Below are 24,700 nucleotides of genomic sequence, written 5' to 3'. Positions count from 1 at the left end.
CAGACCCAAATGGACCGAAACCACATGGAGGAGTTCTTGCACTAAATAATCGACAAGCCTTCCGCTGAGTTTTACTTTCGACATATATATTTTGACACACGTTCTTCGGTGATTGAAATTCGCTCGGCGTTCCCGTTGTCAAACGTAGATTATCCGGAGAAACTGATCGAGTTTCCTTGCGATACAGACGGTTTACCGTCCGCCACGGAGAATCCGCCGGTGTATGCCAAGCTCACGTCTCGGTTCCCAGGCAGATGATACGTCTGACTTCCCGATTGTCCAGCTGAGCCCTGCAAAATGGGATGATGTGTTAGTAAGGGTGGGAAATTATGTTTTTTTTTTTATATTGCCATACCGTAATACCGCCCGGACCTGCCTGGAACCCTTGGGATGCCGAATTGGCAGCAGAGGCTCCGAAGCCACCTCCTGGACCCTGGCTGAAGAAAGATTGCGCTCCGGCGTTGGCAGCGCTGGCTCCAAATCCGTTTGGACCAAACTGTTGGTTGAAGGCGTTTGCGTTGGCCTGGGCGCTGGATGATCCGAAGCCGCCATTGGGAAACGCGCTAAAAATGAACAAAGTGATGCAGCATATTGTAAAAATTGTCAAGTTTGGTTAGGTGAAGGGTGTACACGTCTAATAATGGACGACGTAATTGGAGGTGATTGATATTGTTGGTGGTCTTATGATGTATCAATAGTTTCAAAAAATAAAGCGTATAAGAAAATAGGATTCCACAAATGTGTAAAGGAGAATAACACACGATACGCTAGCAGTCAAGAACGAACAATTCCTTGTAAATAAAAGGTATATGTCAATTACTACTACCAATATATTAAAATAAAGACGATTAAATTAATTTTCTTAAACTATATAGGGGAACTTACGTATTTTCGGCAGTTTTGTTCTCTTCGTCATGGGGGTTTTTTTGAAACCTGTAGGTCTCAGAGTTGGCCTCAAATCCTTCCCAACCAAGCTGAGTTATATGCCCAAATTTCAGGCGATTCGGTCCACAAAAACCCCCCCATGACGAAGAGAACAAACCTGCCGATAATACCCTTTGTCACCCTATGTTAATACCTAAAACATTATTTATTTTTATTTAAAAACATTTAGAAAAATAGTGTTTCTTTAGAAATTCATAGCTTTTGTTCATTTAGTTGACCTATACAAATCAACTTTATCAACCATGTTTTGCAGTATCCACTCTCCAATCGATTTCAACCAGGTGGCAAATATAGCCAGTTTAATCGTTTTTTTTTTTTTTGAATTGGCAGCTTGCAGACGCTCCACAAGGCACCCCGACGTCTATAAAATGGTCATATGTCTCCATTAGGGGTGGATGGTCGCTGCAATTTTAATTTGACCACCGGAAAGCATCCCACATTCTGCTCGCGTTCGCCCAATCATGCTGATGGGTGTTGAGGAGAAGCCTCGTGTTTCAAGATGGTGCAAAGAAATTGGAGACATGAGATCGATAATCTCCCGTCTTATCGGGGCTGCCGATTGGATTAATCGTGCCTGTGCCTACGTGAATCCAAGCAAGTAAATTTAGACGATCTTCAAAGTTTCAGGGTCAAACCTGCCGTAAAAACGTACCCGGTGCTGCTTCGAATTTGAGCAGTCTTAATCACATGACCACCGGAATGCTAACGAAGCTCTGCCACTCTGGGAGCCGGCTACGCGTGTTTCGATCAAGATAGAAACCGTTGCAATTCAAGACACAATCAGCTTCTCGATACGAGAATGAAGTTGAACACTGATAACATGCTTGTCTCGGACATGCAATCGGGTTGAATGATTTATTTGCGAACGAGAATAATATATCATAATGCAAGCTATCGGTGTGGTTATCGAAGTCTAAAAAAAAGTTTTTTATGTATTCTTTAACCGTTTAATGATGTTTCGGAGAAGAGCTAATATTAAGATTAGGATAAGCCACTATTTAAATTAACGCTGTGATGGGATATCAAATTGTTAATGTTAAAGTTAATGTCGTTAGATCCCATCGTCATGATGATATCACATTTCAATTAAAGCTTAAGGACAAACGTCTTGAAATCCCGCTTCAAAAAATTCAAAGGTCTCATACAAGAAGTATGACATAGGGGGAGGAGGGGTTGAAAATGGGCAATTTTTGCGTGATGTAATCTATGGACGTTCCATACCGGTTTCACCACTTCAAAAAACATGGCCTTTCGTAGCAATTTTTTCCAGCACAGCCTCCCTTACGAGGACGAGCTCGATGTTCCCCTCTACAGGACTGTTGAAACACAGTAAAAGCAACCATATACGACGCAGCCGAGAGCATCATCGAGTTCATGGAATGGATACACCAGAACGGGTGGTTCAACGAAGAGTGCAGAGCAATTTTGAAGGAGAAGAACATAGCGCGGGCGGTAATGCTGCAGCTTGAAACTCGGCAGAACGTGGAACTATACTATACAAATGAAGGCAGCAACTTGTCTATAGTGTGGGTCATCGGAATCGTTTTCTTAGATCAAAGCTTTTTTGGTTGCGTTTCGGGTCCTGAGTATCTGTGCAAAATTTGAGCACGATCGGTTGTGTCTACACTTTGCGCATTGCAATTGAAGTTTGTATGGGATTTGGTATGGGAAAACATACTTTTTTGTATTTTAGCCACAAGTTCAAAAAGTTTGTCTGAAACTTTTTAACCGGTACTATAAAATGATAGCCTAGGATGTTCTGGAAATCTTTGTTGAAGACCGCAAAGCTATCCGATGCTTTTGAAAAAAGTTATAACCAACGAACCGTATGCATGTGTTTATGTTTTAACATATAAAGGAATAACAATAGCAACAAAAGCATGCTGTTTCGCCAAGCAATGCCAACGCTATAACTTTTTTCATAAGCATCAGATCACTTCGCGGTCTTCGACAAACTTTTTCAGGACACCCTTGGCTATGTTTTCACTTTATCGGTTACATGGTTTTAGAAAAATTCGAGCTCGTTATGAGAGAAATGCAAAAAAGTGTGTTTTCCCATGTAAAACCCCATACAAACTTCAAACGCGATGCGCAAAACGTAGACGTAACCGATCGTGTCCAAATTTTGCACATTTATTTGGGTCCTGAAATGGGATCAAAAAAACTTTGATCTGATAGGATACCATTCATTTTTTTTTTTTTCATTTTTCCCCATTTTGACCCACTCTATTGTCTACCTCTTTCGGAAGAAAGAAAAACGATGAAGCGAAGTGCGAGGAAATGGGACTGCAATGTCGGTCTCATGATACGGAACTTCTACAAGAAGCGCAACGCATCTTGTTACGGCTTCGTGTCACGAACCGAAATATGCAGGGATGAGCACAAGAGCCTTTTATGGACAGACGTGATGCACTTGAACGGGGTAAGTAGCATTTTTGTGAGCATCTGAACAGCGGATGACTGTCAGTGCAGTAGAGGACAAGCATGAGCCAAGTTCCAAGCTGAGGGAAGTTTGATATATAGGAACCTAATATCAACAGCTGCCGTCGTATTTTACCTAAAGCGGATTAAATTACGGAAAGTAATCTAGCCGGCTTCATCGACGGCAGGTCGACAACGGACCTGATCTTTATCAAAGAGTAAATCCTCCAGAAATGCTGTGAATACCAGTTCCCAGGCGTAGACGTCGTCGAAATCAGCAGTATTACGGCGTAAGAAGCCAACCATTGAATTGGCCTAGGTAATGGTCTTGGAATCAAGTTCATTACACTTCAGTATGCAATTGCGAGTTATTGCTTATCAAGATAAATCATCCAAGCTGGCAGAGTAAAGAAGACGAAGAAGACCTATAGGGCACTGCATGAAATTCTCTCCTTCTCTTTCACCCTTACAGAAATTTTGTAAACAACAAGGCCAAGAAACGTCAGAATCCCATACAAATTAAAAGCATTGCAGTGGCCTATTCCGCAAACGTCAAACTGCTACACACTTTAAAAAGTATGCACACAACCTATCAATAAAAATAAATTGTTGAAATTTTAATTATGTTTAATGGAGTTCAGCTGCATACAAAAGTGCTGAAACTACACCTAATATAGTTTAAAAATATAGTACATATTGTGGCACCAATTGTGATTACATAAACCATAAATGGACAATTTCCATTATTTTTGAATTTTATGGCAACCAAGTGAGTGAGTGAGCGTGAACCGAGCACCTCTGACGTTTGCGGAACGACTGCGGCGGTCGAAATCATTTTACCGCAATATTTCTAGATCCTTGATAGAGAAAGCATCACATAGTCCAATGAGTATTACTATTATCTTTATTATAGAAATTTTGAGCCAGGGGCAGGTGCATCTCCGCCAATTAGTATTCAAATCTTATCGGTTCCTGCTTAAGAATGTAGATGAAGTACAGGGGGTGGCCAAAATGTTTGGGATAGGCAACTTTTTTTCTCTCACAAAAAAGTGAAACATGCCTCAGGTATGTTCCGTTTTTATCAACACGGTCTGCCATTTTCAGTTGACAAAAACGGAATAGTGATAAAAACGGAATAAATTTATTTAACAAAATATTTTGCATCATTTATATATATAAAAATGCAGTGGCATACGTGGGACCGCGCATAACTTGCGAACGGAAGGTTCGATTTTGATCCTCTTTGTTTTGTTCCGTTAGTTTTCACCCAAGGAAGCTTTATGAGGCAAAAAAATGAAAAAAATGAGAGTTTTTGAAAACTGATCTTCCATACACTTTGTGACCGGGGACTTGGTCTTGGATAGAAACTTGAAACGTCAAAAAACGCAGTAGGCAAGACATAGTTTGCCGGGTACAGCTAGTTTTAATATAAATTGGAAGTTTAGAACACATTCCAAAAGTAAAAATATGCAGTTTAGTATAAAATTTAATTGTTTTTTTTTTAATGTTGCACAGTTCAAATAACATTTTTTTGACCGTGACGCTGGCAAGAGGTTTTCACCACATTTGTGACCACATTTTTGGAAATCTATTTTCGTCGAACGCAAGAATGGCACATATTACAGTTCCAGTACCCGGATCAACGTTTTAAAATATGGCATACTTCCACGAATGATTAACTCGGGAGCGGTCGCGTCGTGTACTGAAAACATGCATCATGGAAAATGTACGCTTGTGATCCACAGTGTGAGTGTGGTGCTGCTTAGGGTGGTCGAAGACGCGGCTGCTCGAGGGTTAATCTCCAGGAACGTAAATTTCCCCTGGAGTTTCTTTGGGGATCCCTACAAATATTTTACCAGGAACTGGAATTTATTAACCTTCCTTATGGATTATGTTGGGAACAGCTCGCAGAAGTTTTGTTCGGTTTGGGTCTAGAATGGCCCTAATTCACAACGTGGGCTAAGAAAATCATTCTGGGAGTTAACCTAGATATCCTGTTGAAATTCATCCAAGAGTTGCTCTGGAGATTCACCAGGATTTTAGTTTTGAAATACAGGCCGGATTCGATTATCCGGAGTCGTGTTTTGGCGCTTTCCAAAAAAAACTTGCAAACGGTATGCTGAAAGAAGCTGAAATATTGACTGATTCACAGCGTAACAAAAAATAACTTTTGGTCTGTCTCAAGAGCAAACTTATGTGTCTCTGACAGATTTTGGGCCGCTGAATCCGAATCCAGCCACAGATTTGCTCCAGCATGTCACAATTTTAAGCAATACCTCAATTAATAGGGCAAAATATGCGATTTTGGGCTTTTTTGACCGCAAGCCATTATTAAGCATGGGAATATATTTTTAGGCAATCAAAGCATAAATTGGTCAATTAACATCTAAATTAATGATCCATGCAAAGTATTTCGTTTTACCAAATCAATTTTGATAGATTTAAGCATTTTAAGTCAGTATGTAAACTAGCATGCAACTTTTGGAGGGTGACTTGTATGGGAAATATCGTACCTAACATAAATCGCGTAAAACTATCAAATTCAATTTGGTAAAACGGAACATTTTGCATGAGTCGTTAATTTAAATGTCAATTGACCAATTTACCTTTTGGTTAGTTGAAAAAAAAAATATTTCCATGCTTAATGGCTGGCAGTCAAAAAAGCCCAAAATCGCATATTTTGCCCTATAAATTGAGGTATAGCTCAAGTAGAGCCCAGATTCGGATTCAGCGGCCCAAAATCTGTCAGAGGCACATAAGTTTGCTCTTGAGACAAAAAAATGTTGCGCTGTGTTACTTATCAATGTCACCTTGACAAAATGTCCATATTTCAGCTTCTTAGAGCATTCCGTTCCCCAGATATGTGTTTGAAAAACATCATATCCCAGCTCCGGATAATCGAGTCCGACCTGTATAGGAGTTTCTTCATTTCTTTAGAATTTCATACGGCAATTCTTTTAAGATTACTTTCTGAAATTCCTCCAGAAAATTTTTCTGGTATTTCTCCAAAGGTTCTTTCTGGAGTTCCTCCAGAATTTCTTTCTGGGATTCGTTCAACATTTTTTCTGAAATTTCATTAGAAGTTTTTTCTTTGATTCTTTAAAGAGTTTCTTATAATATTTTTCCCTGGAATGTCCTCCATCCAAAAATTTCTATAAAGGATTCCTACACGTCTTTGTTTTGGTATTTATGCGTAGTAGAAACACCTGCACCTACTGGAACTTTTATTAGGAATTAAAGAGATTCCTTCAAAGAGTTTTTCCAAGAGGATTCCATCTTTCATCTTTGTTATTTCCTCATGACTGCTAGATGAATCAGCCTTGGGTTGAAAATCTCGTAAATAAAGATAATGTAATAATAATAATTCTCCCCGATTTCGTACTGCGTTTACTGAGAATCTCCCAGAAATTTGGTCTAGTAATCTTCCAGGAATTCTTTCCTGAAATCCTCCAGAAGTTTCTTCAGGGAGTCCTTCTGATGTTCTGTATAGAAATCTCGGAGGATTTATTCCTGAAAATCCTCCAGAAGTTCCTTGTGGGAATTCTTGAGAAATTCCTTCTAGGAATCCTGTATAAGTTCTTTCAAGAAATCATTCAATTGTTCCTCGAAGGATACTTTCAGAACTGATGGGATTTTTTTTAGGATTTTTTTCGAGAATCCTTAGTTTCTTCTGGGAACCCTTTAGAAGTTGCTGGAAAAATCCCCAGATTGTTTTCCAAAATCCTAGACTCCTCTTTCCTAGAGAAACTTATTTCTGAAAGACTAATTCACCTAAAGGAGCTTCTGAATTATTTCGTGGCAATTTCTCAGAAGAAATCCATTGAGAAATCTGGAGGAATACAAGGTAGAATCTCTAGTAGGAATTACTAAAGAAAACTAAGGATAACAAGAGAGATCCCCGGTAGAAATTTAAGCCCCGTCGGAAAGAAATAGCGACCAGAAGAGAAGAATTCAGCACATCGTGTAATTTCAAGAAAATCGTGAAGAAAAATCGCGTGGAATTTATTTCACTTAAAAAAGTCTTGTAAAAAGATTGTAGTGTAAACATTCTGGCAATGACAGCCAAAAAAGCCTTAAACTGTTAAATTTCTCGAATAACACTTGAAGAGGCAGGCCAAGTTCCGGTTGGTACGTAGAGCCGTAAAGATGAAGAAGAAGAAGAAAGGAGAAGAAGGATCTTCAGAAGGAATTTCTGGGAGGAATACCCAGATAGACATCCTGGAGCAATCCCCGCAAGGGACACCAATTAAGGTACCAAAAAGTTGAACACTATGTGAAATTGATCAAAATAATAGCAGTGTTTGTTTTCATTTTTTTTTATTTAGCAAACATTTTTAAAATTTTTATCCTTATACATTAACTTGTAACCAAGGAGGAAACTGATCGAATAGCGAGCAAAAATATTTCTTGTTTCTTCAAGGTAAAGCTACATTTCAGTTTATTTACACTGCTATTATTTTGATCAATTTCACATAGTGCTCAACTCTTTAATTTTAAAAACATTTGCATACATCAGCTCGCAGGAACACATAGTTTGTAAATTTAATGAAAATTAATTAAAACGTCCCAAGAGGCTACCTTGTGGTACACCAGAAGAAATATAAAGACATCGAATCTATTTAGCACGGATTTTGACGAAGACCTTCCTGAAGGGCAGATACAAATTAATCCAGATGACGATCGATTGAAGCCCAAGTCAGCTTAGCTTTGCGACAGCAAGATCGTGAGAAATTTTATCGAAGGCCTGCTGGAGAAGTGAAATTGTTGACGCTTCTCAACGCTGCTAGTAAAACCATACTGGAATTTTGATGTCATAGGTTGAAGTACTGAGTACGCCAAGTCATGTAATAGATCTACTAAAACTTTGGCCATACAGTTCAAAATTTCCGGAGTTGAAAATCGGTATAATGGACGCGAGCTTTCAGGTATATGGAGAATAAAAACCTTTCTGAACATGACAGACGATAAGGCCAACGATGCTGCGTAGGCTTTAACAAAAGAAGGCGGTATACGGCATGGCCCGACTGCATGCACAGAGAGCTTGCTAAAAGTGGTTCCAATTTACAGTTTGCTGGCCCAGAACCATTTTGCGGTATACCAAGCTGTACAATAAAAATGGACCTAAAATGCTGGGCTGAGCAGAGGGTGATATCCAATTAAGTAGATGTCGAAAATTGCAATCAGTCAAAACGATGCATAACACCAAATGTTTATAAAACCAAAATGCTCTTAGAGCTCAACAAGAGAGCTCTATGTACATACACTGGCCTAGTAACTGGGCACTGCCCGAACAGGTATCACTTGAAAAGTATGTGCCAGATTCAGAGTGATATCTGTCGTTTCTGTAATACGGATCATCTGCTTTGCAGTTGTCGTGCTTTATACACGCGCAGGCAAAGATTTCTAAATAGTGGTTGCTTGCAACGGTGTGTGGTGAACCCAGCATCGTCATCTTCTTCTTCCAGAAGGTTGTCAAACCCGGAAAGATACGATGAGCAGAACATACTGCAAGAATGCCAGATAGCAACCCTGCAAAGATTGTATTTATGAAAAATCTAAAAGAAGTATGACGACGAGGAGCTCAGTGGGCAAAGTAGGCTGACCAGGACGAGAGTGATTTAATGAGGATAGCGGAGGCGAATCAAAATGTATGGTGTAAAATCACGTATATGACATCCCTATTCCCACCCAATAGAATTGTTTGCAGCCAAAATCAATTGGGTTCCCCCATTGGCAATGCATTTGAGTTCCCTAAACATTGATACAAGATGCGGGAATCGAAAACGTGACGTCATCACACCCTGGTGTGTAAAATTGTAGAATAAATAAGATCAGTCAACTGAGAATGTTTATCTAAACTTGTCCAGCATGTTTGGGAATAGTTATCCGAAACTGTATATGATACACACTTACCCAAACTGTCGCTTCACCCGTGCGTGGTCCGGTACCAGAATATCCACAACGCTTCTCACGTGCCTCCGCACAGCCTGATTGGTCTTGCGCACGTTAAGTGACGATTCCACTCGGATTTCCTCGTACGCCCCAGCATTCCCGTTGCCCTTCGCTGCAGCATCTGTAATTGAATTTAGTGAACAAAAAAAATCATTTCTATTCAAACCACTAGATCGTTTCATGAGTTCTTAATTGTGCAGATATGCAAATATCGTTTTATAACGGTCATAAAAGCGCAGCCCAGCTCTTTCGCCGATAGAAACAGCCAGTTATCGATTTTTTACCAAATTTTTGTTTTATGTTCCTTCGAAGAGCCAAAAAGCTTGGGAAAACGTTGCGTTTAGTATTGTTGTCGTCGCGTCGTTGCAATCTCCACAGTTATTATCTAAAACCAGTTTCGAACAGCAAAACGCGTTGACGACAAACACGCACGCCCGATACTTTGCGCCGAAAAACGAAATCCGGGCAAAACCGCCCTCCAATGCATATACGAATGTTTGATTAAATGTTAAACGCTTGCATGTGATTTTAGGCTGTTCCAATGTTTGTAAATCTTGGTTATTAAAACAGTGTGTATCTTCATGCTGAAAAAAATAAACAATAGGAAAAATGCAGGAGCTACTTGTAAAATGTTCTAAATCGCTTCAATTTGTGTCGGTTAAAAATTCCCAAATTAGCATTGTTGAATGAAAAATCGTTCACTAACCGCTAAATAAACATAAGATTTGCATGAGGATTAGACCAAAAGTAACTAACGGCGTTCAAATAACTCATAACGATAAGAGCAAAATCATGACCAAAAATCTACTAGCAACTTAATTCTAAATAGATTTAGCATCACATTATCCTCAAGCGTCTGTATCATTGTAAGACTTTTTGGCTCTTTATATAAGTTTTTCTCACGAAATTTGTTTCGACTAATTCCATGATCAATTTTCATAAGGTATTCTAATGACATTAATACTTTTAAGGTATGACCAAAATTCATAAGATATTTGGAAAAAAAAAATCGATGAATGTAGAACGCACTGCTCAATTTTCGACCAGTCTAATGGTTGATCGTAAGTTCAACATTAGAGAGACATTGGGAAAATCCGATCTCAATAACCGTGTCGAATATGAACCGGTTTCGTCTACACTAAATAAGCATAGCGAGTTGCCAGTACCTATGTCCAAAAAATCTTTTACCCATCCATAGAAAGCATATGTAAATTAATCACGATCTTAGAGAATGGGCAATGGTGGGATGGGTAAGGTGGTGTTTAGTCAAAATCAACGCTCCATACAAATTTCGAAAATATTGTCAATTGTAAACGTTCTGCAATCTTATTAAATTGTTTGAATCTTAATTAAATGCAACTCAAATCTAACCGAAAATTGCTGAAATATCAGAGACAAAACGCTGATACAATTACCACCTCGTATATCTCAGGGTCTTGGTTACTTGGAGAGTTGGTGTCTTTAGCAAAGTTGTTAGGCTGGTCAATGACTTACAGTTGATGGGTAGTTTGGCTCAAAAAGATTAAAATTAGCATGCTTTTGAAATGGAAATTAAACTGAAAGTTCTTAATCTACCGAACATCTTTGTCGAAGCAACCATCTTTCAAATTTAAAAGGATCCTGAGATAAACGAAACTAAACATTTGTATGTCCTCTAGCGTCTCCTGATGGTGGTGATGGTAGGTTTTGAAATCATACGGCCCATCATTTGTATGTTCTTTAGGTTCATTGCGAGTGGATTATATGATAATTTGAATATTTATCAATTATATGAACTTTTGATTATAATTTGACTCTACTAAAATATGTTCAAAGGTAGAAAGTTTGTTGATTTTTTTTTTTTTGCGAAATTATAATAATTTTCAAACTACTGTGGCAGAATCGAGAAGAATGCAGCATGCGCGAGAATGCTGCAACACCGTACGAGAGCGAATGAGGCACGTTACAGAAAGGCGCGGAACAGGCAGAACTCAGTCTTCCGGATAAAGAAGCGCCTGCAGGTAGAACGAGATCGCGAAGCGATGGAAGAGCTGTACCGCGCTAAAGACACACGAAAGTTCTATGAGAAGCTGAACCGCTCGTGCAGAGGCTTTGTAACACAAGCCGACATATGCCGGATATTCTCACGAGCGAGAGTGAGGTGGTCGAGACGCGGCGGCAGCATTACGATGAGCACCTCAATGGCGACGTTGCAAGTACCGAAGGTGACGTGGTAACAGATCTAGGAGTATGTGCACAGGACGAAAGACTTCCGGCCCCTGACCTCCAAGAGATTGAGGAGGAGGTTGGCCGGCTGAAAAACAACAAAGCCGCAGGAGCAGATCAACTACCAAGCGAGTTACAAAAACACGGTGGAGAAGCACTGGTGAGTGCACTACACTGGGTCAATACCCAAATTTGGGAGGAGGAAGTATTACCGGAGGAGTGGATGGAAGGTATCGTGTGTCCCATCTACAAAAAGGGCAACAAGTTGGATTGCGGGAACTATCGCGTGATCACACTACTGAGCGCTGCCTCTCTCAAATTTTATGCCACTGTCTATCGTCGATTGCAAGAGAATTCGTGGGGCAATATCAGACAGGATTCATGGGTGAACGCGCTACAACGGACCAGATGTTCGCCATCCACCAGGTGTTGCAGAAATGCCGCGAATACAACGTGGCTACACATCACTTGTTCATCGATTTCAAATCGGCGTATGATACATTCGATCGAGAACAGCTATACCAGATTATGCCCGAATACGGATTCCCGGATAAACTAATACGATTGATCAAGCCGACGATGGATCGAGTGATGTGCGTAGTTCGAGTATCAGGGACAATCTCGAGTCCCTTCGAATCTCGCAGAGGGTTACGGCAAGGTGATGCTCTTTCGTGGGTGCTGTTCAACATTGCGTTACATACATACATTTATTTGTTCAACATCATTAAGACAAGACATAATCAACAATAGTACGCCACAATACTCGGTTTGTGGCTGCCGCTCTCCATCCTCGGTCGCGCCCAATGCTCGCCAAGTCACGCTCCACCTGGTCCGCCCATCGTGCTCTCTGCGCTCCACGCCTTCTTGTGCCAACCGGATCCGTTGCAAACACCAGCTTTGCAGGGTTGTTGTCCGGCATTCTTGCAACATGCCCTGCCCAACGTATCCTTCCGGCTTTAGCCACCTTCTGGATGCTGGGTTCGCCGTAAAGTGCAGCGAGCTCGTGGTTCATTCTTCTCCGCCACACACCGTTCTCCTGCACACCGCCGAAGATCGTTCTTAGCACGCGTCGCTCGAAAACTCCGAGTGCTTGCAGGTCCTCCTCGAGCATGGTCCATGTCTCGTGCCCGTAGAGGATCACCGGTCTTATCAGCGTTTTGTACATGGTGCATTTGGTGCGTGGGTGAATCTTTTTCGACCGCAGTTTCTTCTGGAGCCCGTAGTAGGCCCGACTTCCGCTGATGATGCGCCTCCGAATTTCTCGGCTCACGTTGTTGTCAGCCGTCAGTAAGGATCCGAGGTAGACGAATTCCTCCACCACCTCGAAAGTATCCCCGTCTATCGTAACATTACTACCCAGACGGATCCGGTCGTTTTCGGTTCCGCCTACCAGCATGTACTCTGTTTTTGAGGCATTCACCACCAGTCCGACCTTTGCTGCTTCGCGTTTCAGGCGGGTGTACAGTTCTGCCACCGTTCCAAATGTTCTAGCGATAATGTCCATGTCGTCCGCAAAGCACACAAATTGACCGGATTTTGTGAAAATCGTTCCCCGGCTGTTGAGCCCGGCTCGTCGCATCACACCTTCCAGCGCGATGTTGAAGAGTAGACATGAGAGTCCGTCACCTTGTCGCAGTCCCCGGCGAGATACGAATGAACTGGATAGTTCACCCGAAACCCTTACGCAGTTCTGCACACCGTCCATCGTTGCTTTAATCAGTCTAGTCACCTTCCCAGGAAAGCCGTTTTCGTCCATGATTCTCCATAGCTCTGCGCGGTCGATACTATCGTATGCCGCTTTGAAGTCGATGAACAGGTGGTGCGTTGGGACCTGGTATTCACGGCATTTCTGGAGGATTTGCCGTACGGTAAAGATCTGGTCCGTTGTCGACCGGCCGTCGATGAAGCCGGCTTGATAACTTCCCCCGAACTCATTTGTTTTAGGTGACAGACGACGGAAGATGATCTGGGATAGCACTTTGTAGGCAGCATTCAAAATAGTGATCGCCCTGAAGTTCTCACATTCCAAATGGTCGCCTTTCTTGTGAATGGGGCAGATTACCCCTTCCTTCCACTCCTCCGGTAGCTGTTCGGTTTCCCAGATCCTGACTATCAGCCGATGCAGACAGGTGGCCAACTTTTCGGGGCCCATCTTGATGAGTTTGTAGTGAATAAGGTTTGATTCTGAGTAATTGATTGGAAAATATTGAGCGTGCTTTTAAGCAGTACTAGAACGGCTGCCCGGCATTGATGATTTTGATGATTAGATGGTGATGTATGCGTGCGCTTGTTTTGCTACGGATAGACGCACAATGAATGAAAGAGAATAACACGATAGAAGACAGAAAAAAAGAGATGGGTTGACTGACTGCCAAGCTCATGATGGGCAGAATGTCCGTGCAGGGTTTGAATGGAAACAGAGAGTGAATGGGAGAAATGAGATAGAGTGTTGGTGAGATGATAGAAGCGTATGTGAGAATGGAACGGCAATAGATTTTGAGTCAGGCTTGAATGAAAACAAGTTTGGCTGTTTTCTCATTCTGTTGGTGATTTTTGCGATGGACGGACGCGTGTGAGAAATTCTTTTAATTTTGATTCGGACGAAATGAAAAACCTAAATGGGCGCGTGTGAAAAAATTAATAGATTTAGAATTCAGACGGAAAAAAAGTAGAGTTTACTACATGGCGCGGCTCGGTAGGGATTTGATTGAATTTTCAAAAGCATTGAAGAGTGATGATTTTAAGGTTAATTTTATAATGGGGTATGGAAGTGTGGGATTGAAATGGTGCTTGACGAGATTAGTTTTGGAGAAGAAGAACAAGAATAGAACTCAAAAATATGCAGGACGACTGGGTTCCTAGCACTGGAGCAGAACGACTGGGTATCTGCTCCAGCATGAGAATAAAGAAAATGGTGTTCGTATTTCTGCAGGACGACTGGGTTCCTTGCACTGAGAGCAGAACAACGGTATCTGCTCCAGCATGAGAAAAAAAAAGTTGTGACGGCTATGAATTAATGCAGAACGAGTGGGTATCTGCAATGATGAACAAAATAAAAGGCAGGACGCGTGGGTACCTCGCCATATATGCAGAACGTGTGGGTATCTGCAGGGTAATTTTCATGAAGAGATAAATTGACACTACAAAAAAAAATTAAAATCTTTCGTGAAACAAAATGTTTTTTTTTGTTTGGTTATGGAAATCATTGACGCATTAGACGCAGATAATTGAAAGCTGGCCACATTCAATTTACTGTGTGATAAGTTGTTGCATATGAACTTAATAAGAATTAGATTTATTTTCATAGTAAAAAAAAGAGGAGGAAAACGTGTGCTTTGATGAACGCAGAATAACAAACGGATTATCATCAATGATTACGAACAATAATAAGTTTAGAACTGCATCTGAATTGCATTTGGATAAAATTTGAAGTGAAGTTGGATTTGGATTGTAGTTTGAATTCGAATTTTGAAATTAAGTTGTGTTGGATTGGGTTTTGGTATTGTAGCTGCATTGGACTTGATTGAATTTGATTTGGATTCGAATTGGAGTTTCTTTAAATTGAATTGAATTTGGATTGAATTTGGATTGGTTTTGAAATGGATTGGATTTGGTTTTGCTTTAAATTGAATTTGGATTGGGTTTGCAATATTTGGAAAGGAATTGGAATGGATTTGGAATGGAATTGGTTTGGATATGGATTGAATAGGATTTGGATTGGATTTGAACTAGATAAGATTGGATTTGCATTTGATTTGGATTGGATTTGAATTTGATCTTGATTGGATTGGATTTGAATTAGATTTGGATTGTATTTGATTTGGATCTTGATTGGATTAGATTTAAAATAAAATAGGATTGTATATGGATTGGATTGGATTTAAATTGGATTTGAAATAAATTGGATCTGAATTGGATTTCTAATGGATTTGAATGGATTTGAATTGGATTTGGATCTGGGTTAGTTTTGGATTTGGTTTGGATTGGATAATGATTTGATTAGATTTTGATTAGATTTCATTGGATTTAATTAGGATTAAATATAATTTGGATTGGATTAGGATTGGATTAAATTGGGACTGGATTTGAAATTGATTTAAATTGAATTTAATTGGATTTGGATTGGATTTTGATCTGGGTTAGTTTTGGAATGGATTTGGATTGGATTAGATTTGGATTAGATTTTGATTGGATTTAATTTGGATTAAATATAATTTGGATTAGATTTAATTTGGATTTGGAATGGATTTGAAATGGATTTGATTGAATTTGGATTGGATTGGATTTGGATTGGATTGGGTTTGTATTAAATTTGAATTGGATTTGGATTGGATTTGGATAGGATTGGGTTTGTATTGGATTGGATTTGGATTGGATTTGGATTGGATTTGGATTGGATTTGGATTGGATTTGGATTGGATTTGGATTGGATTTGGATTGGATTTGGATTGGATTTGGATTGGATTTGGATTTGGATTGGATTTGGATTGGATTTGGATTGGATTTGGATTGGATTTGGATTGGATTTGGATTGGATTTGGATTGGATTTGGATTGTATTTGTATTGGATTTGGATTGGATTTGGATTGAATTTGGATTGGATTTGGATTGGATTTGGATAGGATAGGGGTTGGATTTAGATTAGCTTGGATTTGCATTAGATTTGGAATGGATTTGGGATTTGGAATGAATCTGGATTGTATATGCATTGCATTTGAATTGGATTGGATTTGATTTGGATTTCGAATGGATTTGAATTGAAATTGGATCTGGGTTAGTTTTGGATTGGATTTGGATTAGATAATGATTGGATTAGATTTGAATTGGATTTAATTTGGATTGGATTTAATTTGCATTTGGAAGGGATTTGGATTGGATTTGAAATGGATTGGGATTGGATTTGGATTGGCTTTGGATTGGATTTCGATTTTATTTGATTTGGATCTTGTTTGGATTGGATTTGGATTGAGCTGGATTGTATATGAATTGGATTGGATTTGAATTGGATTGAGTTGAGTATGGATTTGGATTGGATTTGGATCTGGGTTAGTTTTGGACTGGATTTGAATTGGATTTGGATCGGATAATAATTGGATTGGATTAATTTTGGATTCAATTAGAAATGGGTTTGAATTTGATTATGATTGTATTCGGGTTGGATTTGTTTTGGATTGGATTTGGAATTGGAATGGATTTGGAATTGAATTGGATTTAGATTGGATTTGGGTTGGATAGGATTTGAATTGGATTAAGATTGGATTTGAATTTAAATGGGATATGGATTAGAATTGTGATTGGATTGGATTTGATTTGGAATGGATTGCATTGGATTTGCATTGGATTTGGATAGAATTTGGAATTGGAATGGATTTGGAATTGAATTGGATTTAGTTTGATTTGGATTTAGATTGGATTGAGATTGGATTAGGATTATATTAGATTTGGATTGGTTTTGGTTTGGGTTTGAAAAGGACTTAGATTGGATTTGGATTGGATTTGGAATGGATTTGGATTGTATTTGGATTGGATTTGCATTGGATTTGGATTGGATTGGATTTGGATTGGATTTGGATTGGATTTGGATTGGATTTGGATTGGATTTGGATTGGATTTGGATTGGATTTGGATTGGATTTGGATTGGATTTGGATTGGATTTGGATTGGATTTGGATTGGATTTGGATTGGATTTGGATTGGATTTGGATTGGATTTGGATTGGATTTGGATTGGATTTGGATTGGGTTTGGATTGGATTTGGATTGGATTTGGATTGGATTTGGATTGGATTTGGATTGGATTTGGATTGGATTTGGATTGGATTTGGATTGGATTTGGATTGGATTTGGATTAGATTTGGATTGGATTTGGATTGGATTTGGATTGGATTTGGATTGAATTTGGATTGGATTTGGATAGGATAGGGGTTGGATTTAGATTAGCTTGGATTTGCATTAGATTTGGAATGGATTTGGGATTTGGAATGAATCTGGATTGTATATGCATTGCATTTGAATTGGATTGGATTTGATTTGGATTTCGAATGGATTTAAATTGGAATTGCATCTGGGTTAGTTTTGGATTGGATTTGGATTAGATAATGATTGGATTAGATTTGAATTGGATTTAATTTGGATTGGATTTAATTTGCATTTGGAATGGATTTGGATTGGATTTGAAATGGATTGGGATTGGATTTCGATTTTATTTGATTTGGATCTTTTTTGGATTGGATTTGGAATGAGCTGGATTGTATATGAATTGGATTGGATTTGATTTGGATTGGGTTGAGTATGGATTTGGATTGGATTTGGATCTGGATTAGTTTTGGACTGGATTTGAATTGGATTTGGATCGGATAATAATTGGATTGGATTTAATTTGGATTCAATTAGAAATGGGTTTGAAATTGATTATGATTGTATTCGGGTTGGATTTGCTTTGGATTGGATTTGGAATTGGAATGGATTTGGAATTGGATTTAAATTGGATTTGGGTTGGATTGGATTTGAATTGGATTAAGATTGGATTTGAATTTAAATGGGATATGGATTAGAATTGTGATTGGATTGGATTTGATTTGGAATGGATTGCATTGGATTTGCATTGGATTTGGATAGGATTTGGAATTGGAATAGATTTGGAATTGAATTGGATTTGGTTTGATTTGGATTTAGATTGGATTGAGATTGGATTAGGATTATATTAAATTTGGATTGGTTTTGGAATGAATTGGTTTTGGTTTGGGATAGAAAAGGATTTAGATTGGATTTGGATTGGATTTTGAATGGATTTGGATTGGATTTGGATTTGATTTGCATTGGATTTGGATTGGAATGGAATTGGATTGGATTTGGATTGGATTTGGATTGGATTTGTATTGGATTTGGATTGGATTTGGATTGGATTTGGATTGGATTTGGATTGGATTTGGATTGGATTTGGATACGATTTGGATTGGATTTGGATTGGATTTGGAATGGAATTGGATTGGATTTGGATTGGATTTGGATTGGATTTGGATTGGATTTGGATCGGATTTGATTAGGATTGGATTTGCATTAAATTTGGATTGGCTTTGGATAAGATTGGGATTGGATTTGGAATGGAATTAGATGGAATTAGGATTGGATTAGGTTGGATTTAAACTGGGTATGGATTTGGATTAGATTGGTTTAGAATAGATTTGTTGGATTTTTTTGTTTGATGAATTTGTTTTCAAGGAGGATTGTTTTAAGATCAAAATAAAGTTTGATTAAATTTGCATTATTTTTATTTGTAATGGATTTAGTCTGGATTTGAACTAGTGTTAGTCTATGTTTTAAAATAAAATGGGTTAGATTTGTTATAGATTTGAATGAAGTTTAATATATTTTTTATAGGATTTGGAATAGCTTCAAGCGGTTTTAAAATTAGCTGCATTTTATTTTAGATAAATTATAAACTTCAATGAAAACAGTAAAAGAAGGATCCTTTGATTTGCCAACGAGCATACGAAAACCTTGAAAACAAAAATAGATAAAATATTTTTATTGTTTTATTCGGAACTATTTTGACTAATAATAAAAAAAAAATAAGAATACATTGCTTACATCGAGTGAGAGTAGAGAAGGGAACGAATGTAGTGAATAAGGTTTGATTCTGAGTAATTGATTGGAAAATATTGAGCGTGCTTTTAAGCAGTACTAGAACGGCTGCCCGGCATTGATGATTTTGATGATTAGATGGTGATGTATGCGTGCGCTTGTTTTGCTACGGATAGACGCACAATGAATGAAAGAGAATAACACGATAGAAGACAGAAAAAAAGAGATGGGTTGACTGACTGCCAAGCTCATGATGGGCAGAATGTCCGTGCAGGGTTTGAATGGAAACAGAGAGTGAATGGGAGAAATGAGATAGAGTGTTGGTGAGATGATAGAAGCGTATGTGAGAATGGAACGGCAATAGATTTTGAGTCAGGCTTGAATGAAAACAAGTTTGGCTGTTTTCTCATTCTGTTGGTGATTTTTGCGATGGACGGACGCGTGTGAGAAATTCTTTTAATTTTGATTCGGACGAAATGAAAAACCTAAATGGGCGCGTGTGAAAAAATTAATAGATTTAGAATTCAGACGGAAAAAAAGTAGAGTTTACTACAGAGTTCAGTTGCGATACCATCCTTACCAGCTGCTTTGTTGGTTTTGAGCTGGTGAATGGCATCCTTAACTTCCCTCAGCGTGGGAGTTGGTTCATTTCCGTCCTCCGCTGCACTGGCGTCGTCGTTCCTTCCGTTGCCGTGGGCTCCCGTGCCTACGTTCTCCACGCCGTTCAGGTGCTGATCGAAGTGCTGCTTCCACCTTTCGATCACCTCACGTCCGTCCGTCAAGAGGCCTCCGTCTTTATCCCTGCATATTTCGGCTCGCGGCACGAAGCCGTTGCGGGATGCGTTGAGCTTCTGATAGAACTTCCGTGTTTCTTGGGAACGGCACAGCAGTTCCATTTCTTCACACTCCGCTTCTTCCAGGCGGCGCTTTTTCTCCCGAAAGAGGCGGGTCTGCTGTTTCCGCTTCTGTTTGTAACGTTCCACGTTCTGTCGAGTCCCTTGCTGCAGCATTACCGCCCTCGCTGCGTTCTTCTCCTCCAAAACCGTTCTGCACTCTTCGTCGAACCATTCGTTACGTCGATTCCGTTCCACGTACCCGATGGTGCTCTCGGCTGCGTCGTTGATGGCTGCTTTCACTGTACTCCAGCAGTCCTCTAGAGGGGCCTCATCGAGCTCGCCCTCGTCTGGCAACGCGGCTTCGAGATTCTGCGCGTATGCTGAGGCGACATCCGGTTGCTTCAGTCGCTCTAGGTTGTACCGTGGCGGTCGCCGGTACCGTACATTGTTGATGACGGAGAGTTTAGGGCGCAGTTTGACCATCACCAGATAGTGGTCGGAGTCGATGTTGGCGCCACGATAGGTCCTGACGTCGATAATGTCGGAGAAGTGCCGTCCGTCAATCAGAACGTGGTCGATTTGAGATTCCGTCTGCTGTGGTGATCTCCAGGTGTAACGATAAGGGAGGCTGTGTTGGAAAAAGGTGCTACGTATGGCCATATTTTTGGAGGCGGCGAAATCAATGAGTCGTAGGCCGTTTTCGTTCGTCTGCTGGTGGGCGCTGAACTTACCAATCGTCGGTCTGAATTCCTCCTCCTGGCCTACCTGAGCGTTCAAATCTCCTATGATGATCTTGACGTCGTGGCTTGGGCAGCGATCGTACTCGCGTTCGAGCTGCGCGTAAAATGCGTCCTTGTCATCATCAGTACTTCCGGAGTGTGGGCTGTGCACGTTTATTATGCTGAAGTTGAAGAATCGGCCCTTGATCCTCAACCTGCACATTCTTTCGTCGATCGGCCACCAACCGATCACGCGCCTCTGCATATCACCCATCACGATGAAAGCTGTTCCCAGCTCGCGTGTGTTGCCGCAGCTCTGGTAGATGGTATGATTACCTCTAAACGTTCGCACCATGGATCCTGTCCACCACACCTCCTGCAGCGCTACGATGCCGAACCCGCGGTCCTTCAGTAGATCGGCGAGTATGCGGGTGCTCCCAATGAAGTTGAGAGATCGGCAGTTCCACGTACCGAGTTTCCAATCGCAAGTCCTTTTTGTTCGCTGGGGTCGTTGCCGTTGGTCTCGGTTCGTATTATTCTGTTGCTGATTTTCCGTTACAATGGTTTTTTACGGCTGGCTCGTAGGGCCTGACACCAACCCCCTACTTTCCGGAGGACCATAGTGCACAGTTGAGCTTAGAGTCCTTCCCTGGCACTCGGACGTGGATGAGCCGCCCCTAACATGGAAATCAGACGCTGTTGTGAGCCGCTCCTCCTGGAGAACAGACGCTCAGGTTTGCCGAAGCAAACCCCCCCCTTCCCTGTCAGCCTACGACCAAAGGTCCCACCGGGGTTGGTTACCCGATCTTCCCTAAGGTTGCTCATAGTTTCCGGCCGGCACCGCGTGGAGGTAGGGATAGGAGTTGCTGGGCAGAAGCTAGTGGATCACAATGGGATCTGAATTGCGCAGCATACCCAGCCTTTACCGTGCCTCAACATTGCGTTAGAAGGTGTAATTAAGAGAGCGGGGATAAACACGAGTGGGATGATTTTCACGAAGTCCGTCCAGCTGCTTGGTTTCGCTGATGATATTGATATTATAGCTCTTAAATTTGGGACGATGGCGGAAACGTACAAAAGAGTGAAGCCAGGCGAGTCGGATTAGTCATTAATGTGTCGAAGACAAAGTACATGATGGCAAAGGGCTCCAAGAAGGAATCTCCGCGCCCGCCATCCTGACTTTATATCGACGGTGATGAAACGTGCTTACTTTGGACACAGAGAACAGACATCCAAGTCCAGTTCCAAAGCTGTGTAAGGAATTTAACGGTCATTTCAAATGGCAACACAAGTGGCAACTTCGTGATGGCGCTGCTGTCACAAAGTTCCCACGCTGATGTCGGTGGTGAATATAAAACTTATCTAGATATGCGTACTGACCACTCACTGTGGCAATTTGCCGCATAGGTGACGCTAGTGTTGTCAACGCTAAAAAAAATTGAATCCTTACACAGCATTCGAGAAAATTTTCTATAGGCTTGGATGTCTGTTCTCTATGCTTTGGACTCCAAAACATATATTTGGTGTCCAAAATGCAGTTCTCACAGAAGAATGGAAATCGTTATTTTCCTAGCTTTAGTTGTTAACGCTTTTTGCCACCAGAAACGCCAATCACAGTCATCCCACAAGCGTATTAGTAAAAATACATAAACATGTCAAAAATACATTCACTATTATAAGCGTTACTAGCTTTCATTTTGATTTGTCTTCGAGAAAGCATAATCGGCCTAGTATAGACTTTTACTGTCGGAATCTCTTGAACATATTTTATTGCTTTTCACTCTTTTAAATTGGAATAACACTCTCACACCATTTTAATCCATTCAAGATTGCATAATGGAGGGATTTACTAAACAGCGTAAACAACTACGTAAGTCAAGATTATCTGCGTGAAATTGAAATTGAAATCCTCAAAGATTGCTTTCGTGATCACGTTTTTAACGCAGGATAATATTTACTCGGCGTGGCGTGGTTTTTCTGCAATTTTGAAGCCAAATTTCAAATTGATAACCCACATAAAGTCCTAGATACGGTATATTGGTGAAACCCCATTTAAATAATTATTATCATAAATTCATTCACTCACCTTTACCTGAACTATGAGCACTACCAACTGCTAGTAAACCGACAACTACTAATACACAAATGAACTGTTTCATTTTTAGACTTAAAACTGAGAAATCTCAACGGTAATATCTCAAAGGTCACACTTCAAGTCTTGCTTTCTCTCTCTGACAATTCCGTCCGATCGCGGTCACAGACAAAACTAAACTAAAGTATCATTTTGCCATCCCATTGTATTATCGCTTCTTCCGTAAAAACCTGAATTCCTGTTTTTTTTTTCTTACTTGCGATCAGTTTTATTAATGTTTGTCTTTATAATCTTCGCAGCATCCCGATGAACCATACGACAAAAGCAAAACCGGCAAACTAAATAACATCATATGTAAATTGATAGAAAAGCTCACAGGAACTGAAGCGAAAACCAGAGCTGACTCAGGTTTCGTCTGATACTCCCCTGACGTTTAGATTTTTAGACGTTTTAGATTTAATAGTAAAAATAAACACGTCTATGTTCGCCGCAGAGAACTGCAGCAGTGTATAAAATATAATCACAACCTTGCTCGGTCTCAAGAATGATATGTTGTTATTGATGAACCGACACTGATAGTGGGGATTGCGGGATCCCCCATCTTTGCACACACGAGATTGTGGATGGGCTACCTGCCTGCAAGAGGTGCCTTGAGCTGAGCCGGTTTTCGTCTCATATTGTGTAAATACCACTCGACCAGCTCACGGAAGAAATAAATCTTGAGTTATTCCGTGAAATGTACGAGATGAGTCGAGAGCATCCCTACACCATCAGTCAGTAACCCCGAAACAAGCAGTGAAATCTTTTTAAGGGTTGCTGCTCTTCGTATGGTCATGTGAGTCTATTTTAATAATGACATCGGGTTAGTGTCGATTTGAGATCAGAACAAATCAATGGCTCAACATGTTCAAAGCACAGACAAACTGATAAATTGCGATTGAAATAATTGTCACAAAAACATAATAGCTCAATGCTAATAATGTTATATTTTGCAATTCACCGATCAAACAGGAGCAAAAACGATGCAAGCGCCGTAAATGAGCGATTTTAAAACTACATAATATTTGAAATAACCGTTAAAAAAGGGAACAATGGAAAGTGAGTAGAGTGAAACGTCTATTTGTCTGTGTTGAAAAGATCATGGTACTTTTAGTTATTTTGTCTCAGTTGCGACCGAAACATTTTCAGTAATCTAAAGAAAATCAAAACAGAATCCGGGGAAGGCACGATCTATCTAATAAAATAATTGCACTGCAATCTCATTCAAAGCTGCATCCGATGAAAGCATCATTCGACCACATCAGTAGGGTAAGGTGAAGTAAGATGCCATTTTTTTTTACTTTCATTGTTTCAAATGATAAACGCTTCTATTTTAATGAGATTCAAAGCGTTAATAAAAAGTGGTAGTGGTGCGCAAAATGCCATCTACCATGGGGTAAGATGCTGCTTAACCCTTCGTGACGAGCGCCGTTGTCAAAAGTACAACACTACCAAAATGCCTTGCTCGTCGTTTACAGCGCGAGTGCGTTGTAGTTTTATAATCAATTAGGCGCCCGTTCTGAAAGGTTGGCATGGATAGCATAGGCATCAACAACCATGCGTCTCCATGTAAAACTCAATCTTCTTGTAAACACTTTGATGATAATAAAATCACCAAATGAAATCTAAGGTCAGTTTTACCGGTGCATTTTGGACCATCTTCCTCTATGTACGATTGTACACATATTTGATAAGGTTTTTCTTGAATAATAAATCATTCTTTGGATTTTCCATATTACCATTGAGGAACAAATAGAGCTACTATTCCTGGAAATAATCCCTGTGCTGCATTTGGTCTTACATTTCCTTTTCTTTTCTGTCTGTAGTGCTGGATCTTTTTTGGTTGAGATATTATCTGTATTCGAGTACCGTCAAGTCGCCAGTCACCGCGGGGCGTTATTTACCACG

General features: G+C 40.2%; 2 protein-coding genes across 3 annotated transcripts in view; one reads left to right on the top strand and one right to left on the bottom strand.

The window, feature by feature from the left end:
• LOC109416657 (uncharacterized) overlaps positions 1–24,700 on the top strand; it is a 325,658-nt gene that overhangs the window by 63,104 nt on the left and 237,854 nt on the right. The gene's annotated exons all lie outside the window — the stretch shown is intronic.
• LOC109407398 (uncharacterized) lies at positions 66–23,060 on the bottom strand. Of its 2 annotated transcripts, none has more exons than XM_029852559.2 (4): positions 22,754–23,060; positions 9,280–9,439; positions 356–563; positions 66–290 (listed from the first exon to the last, which is right to left on the bottom strand). In XM_029852559.2, the coding sequence occupies exons 1-4, from the start codon at positions 22,818–22,820 to the stop codon at positions 150–152; spliced, it is 576 nt and encodes a 191-aa protein (XP_029708419.2). In that variant the 5' UTR covers positions 22,821–23,060; the 3' UTR covers positions 66–149. The 2 variants fall into 2 exon arrangements, with proteins under 2 accessions (XP_029708419.2, XP_029708418.2); XM_029852558.2 differs by having other exon boundaries at positions 22,748–23,054.

This window comes from Aedes albopictus, chromosome 2, assembly GCF_035046485.1.
Source record: "Aedes albopictus strain Foshan chromosome 2, AalbF5, whole genome shotgun sequence".
Taxonomy (NCBI): domain Eukaryota; kingdom Metazoa; phylum Arthropoda; class Insecta; order Diptera; family Culicidae; genus Aedes; species Aedes albopictus.
This window is presented reverse-complemented; position numbering and strand designations above follow the sequence as displayed.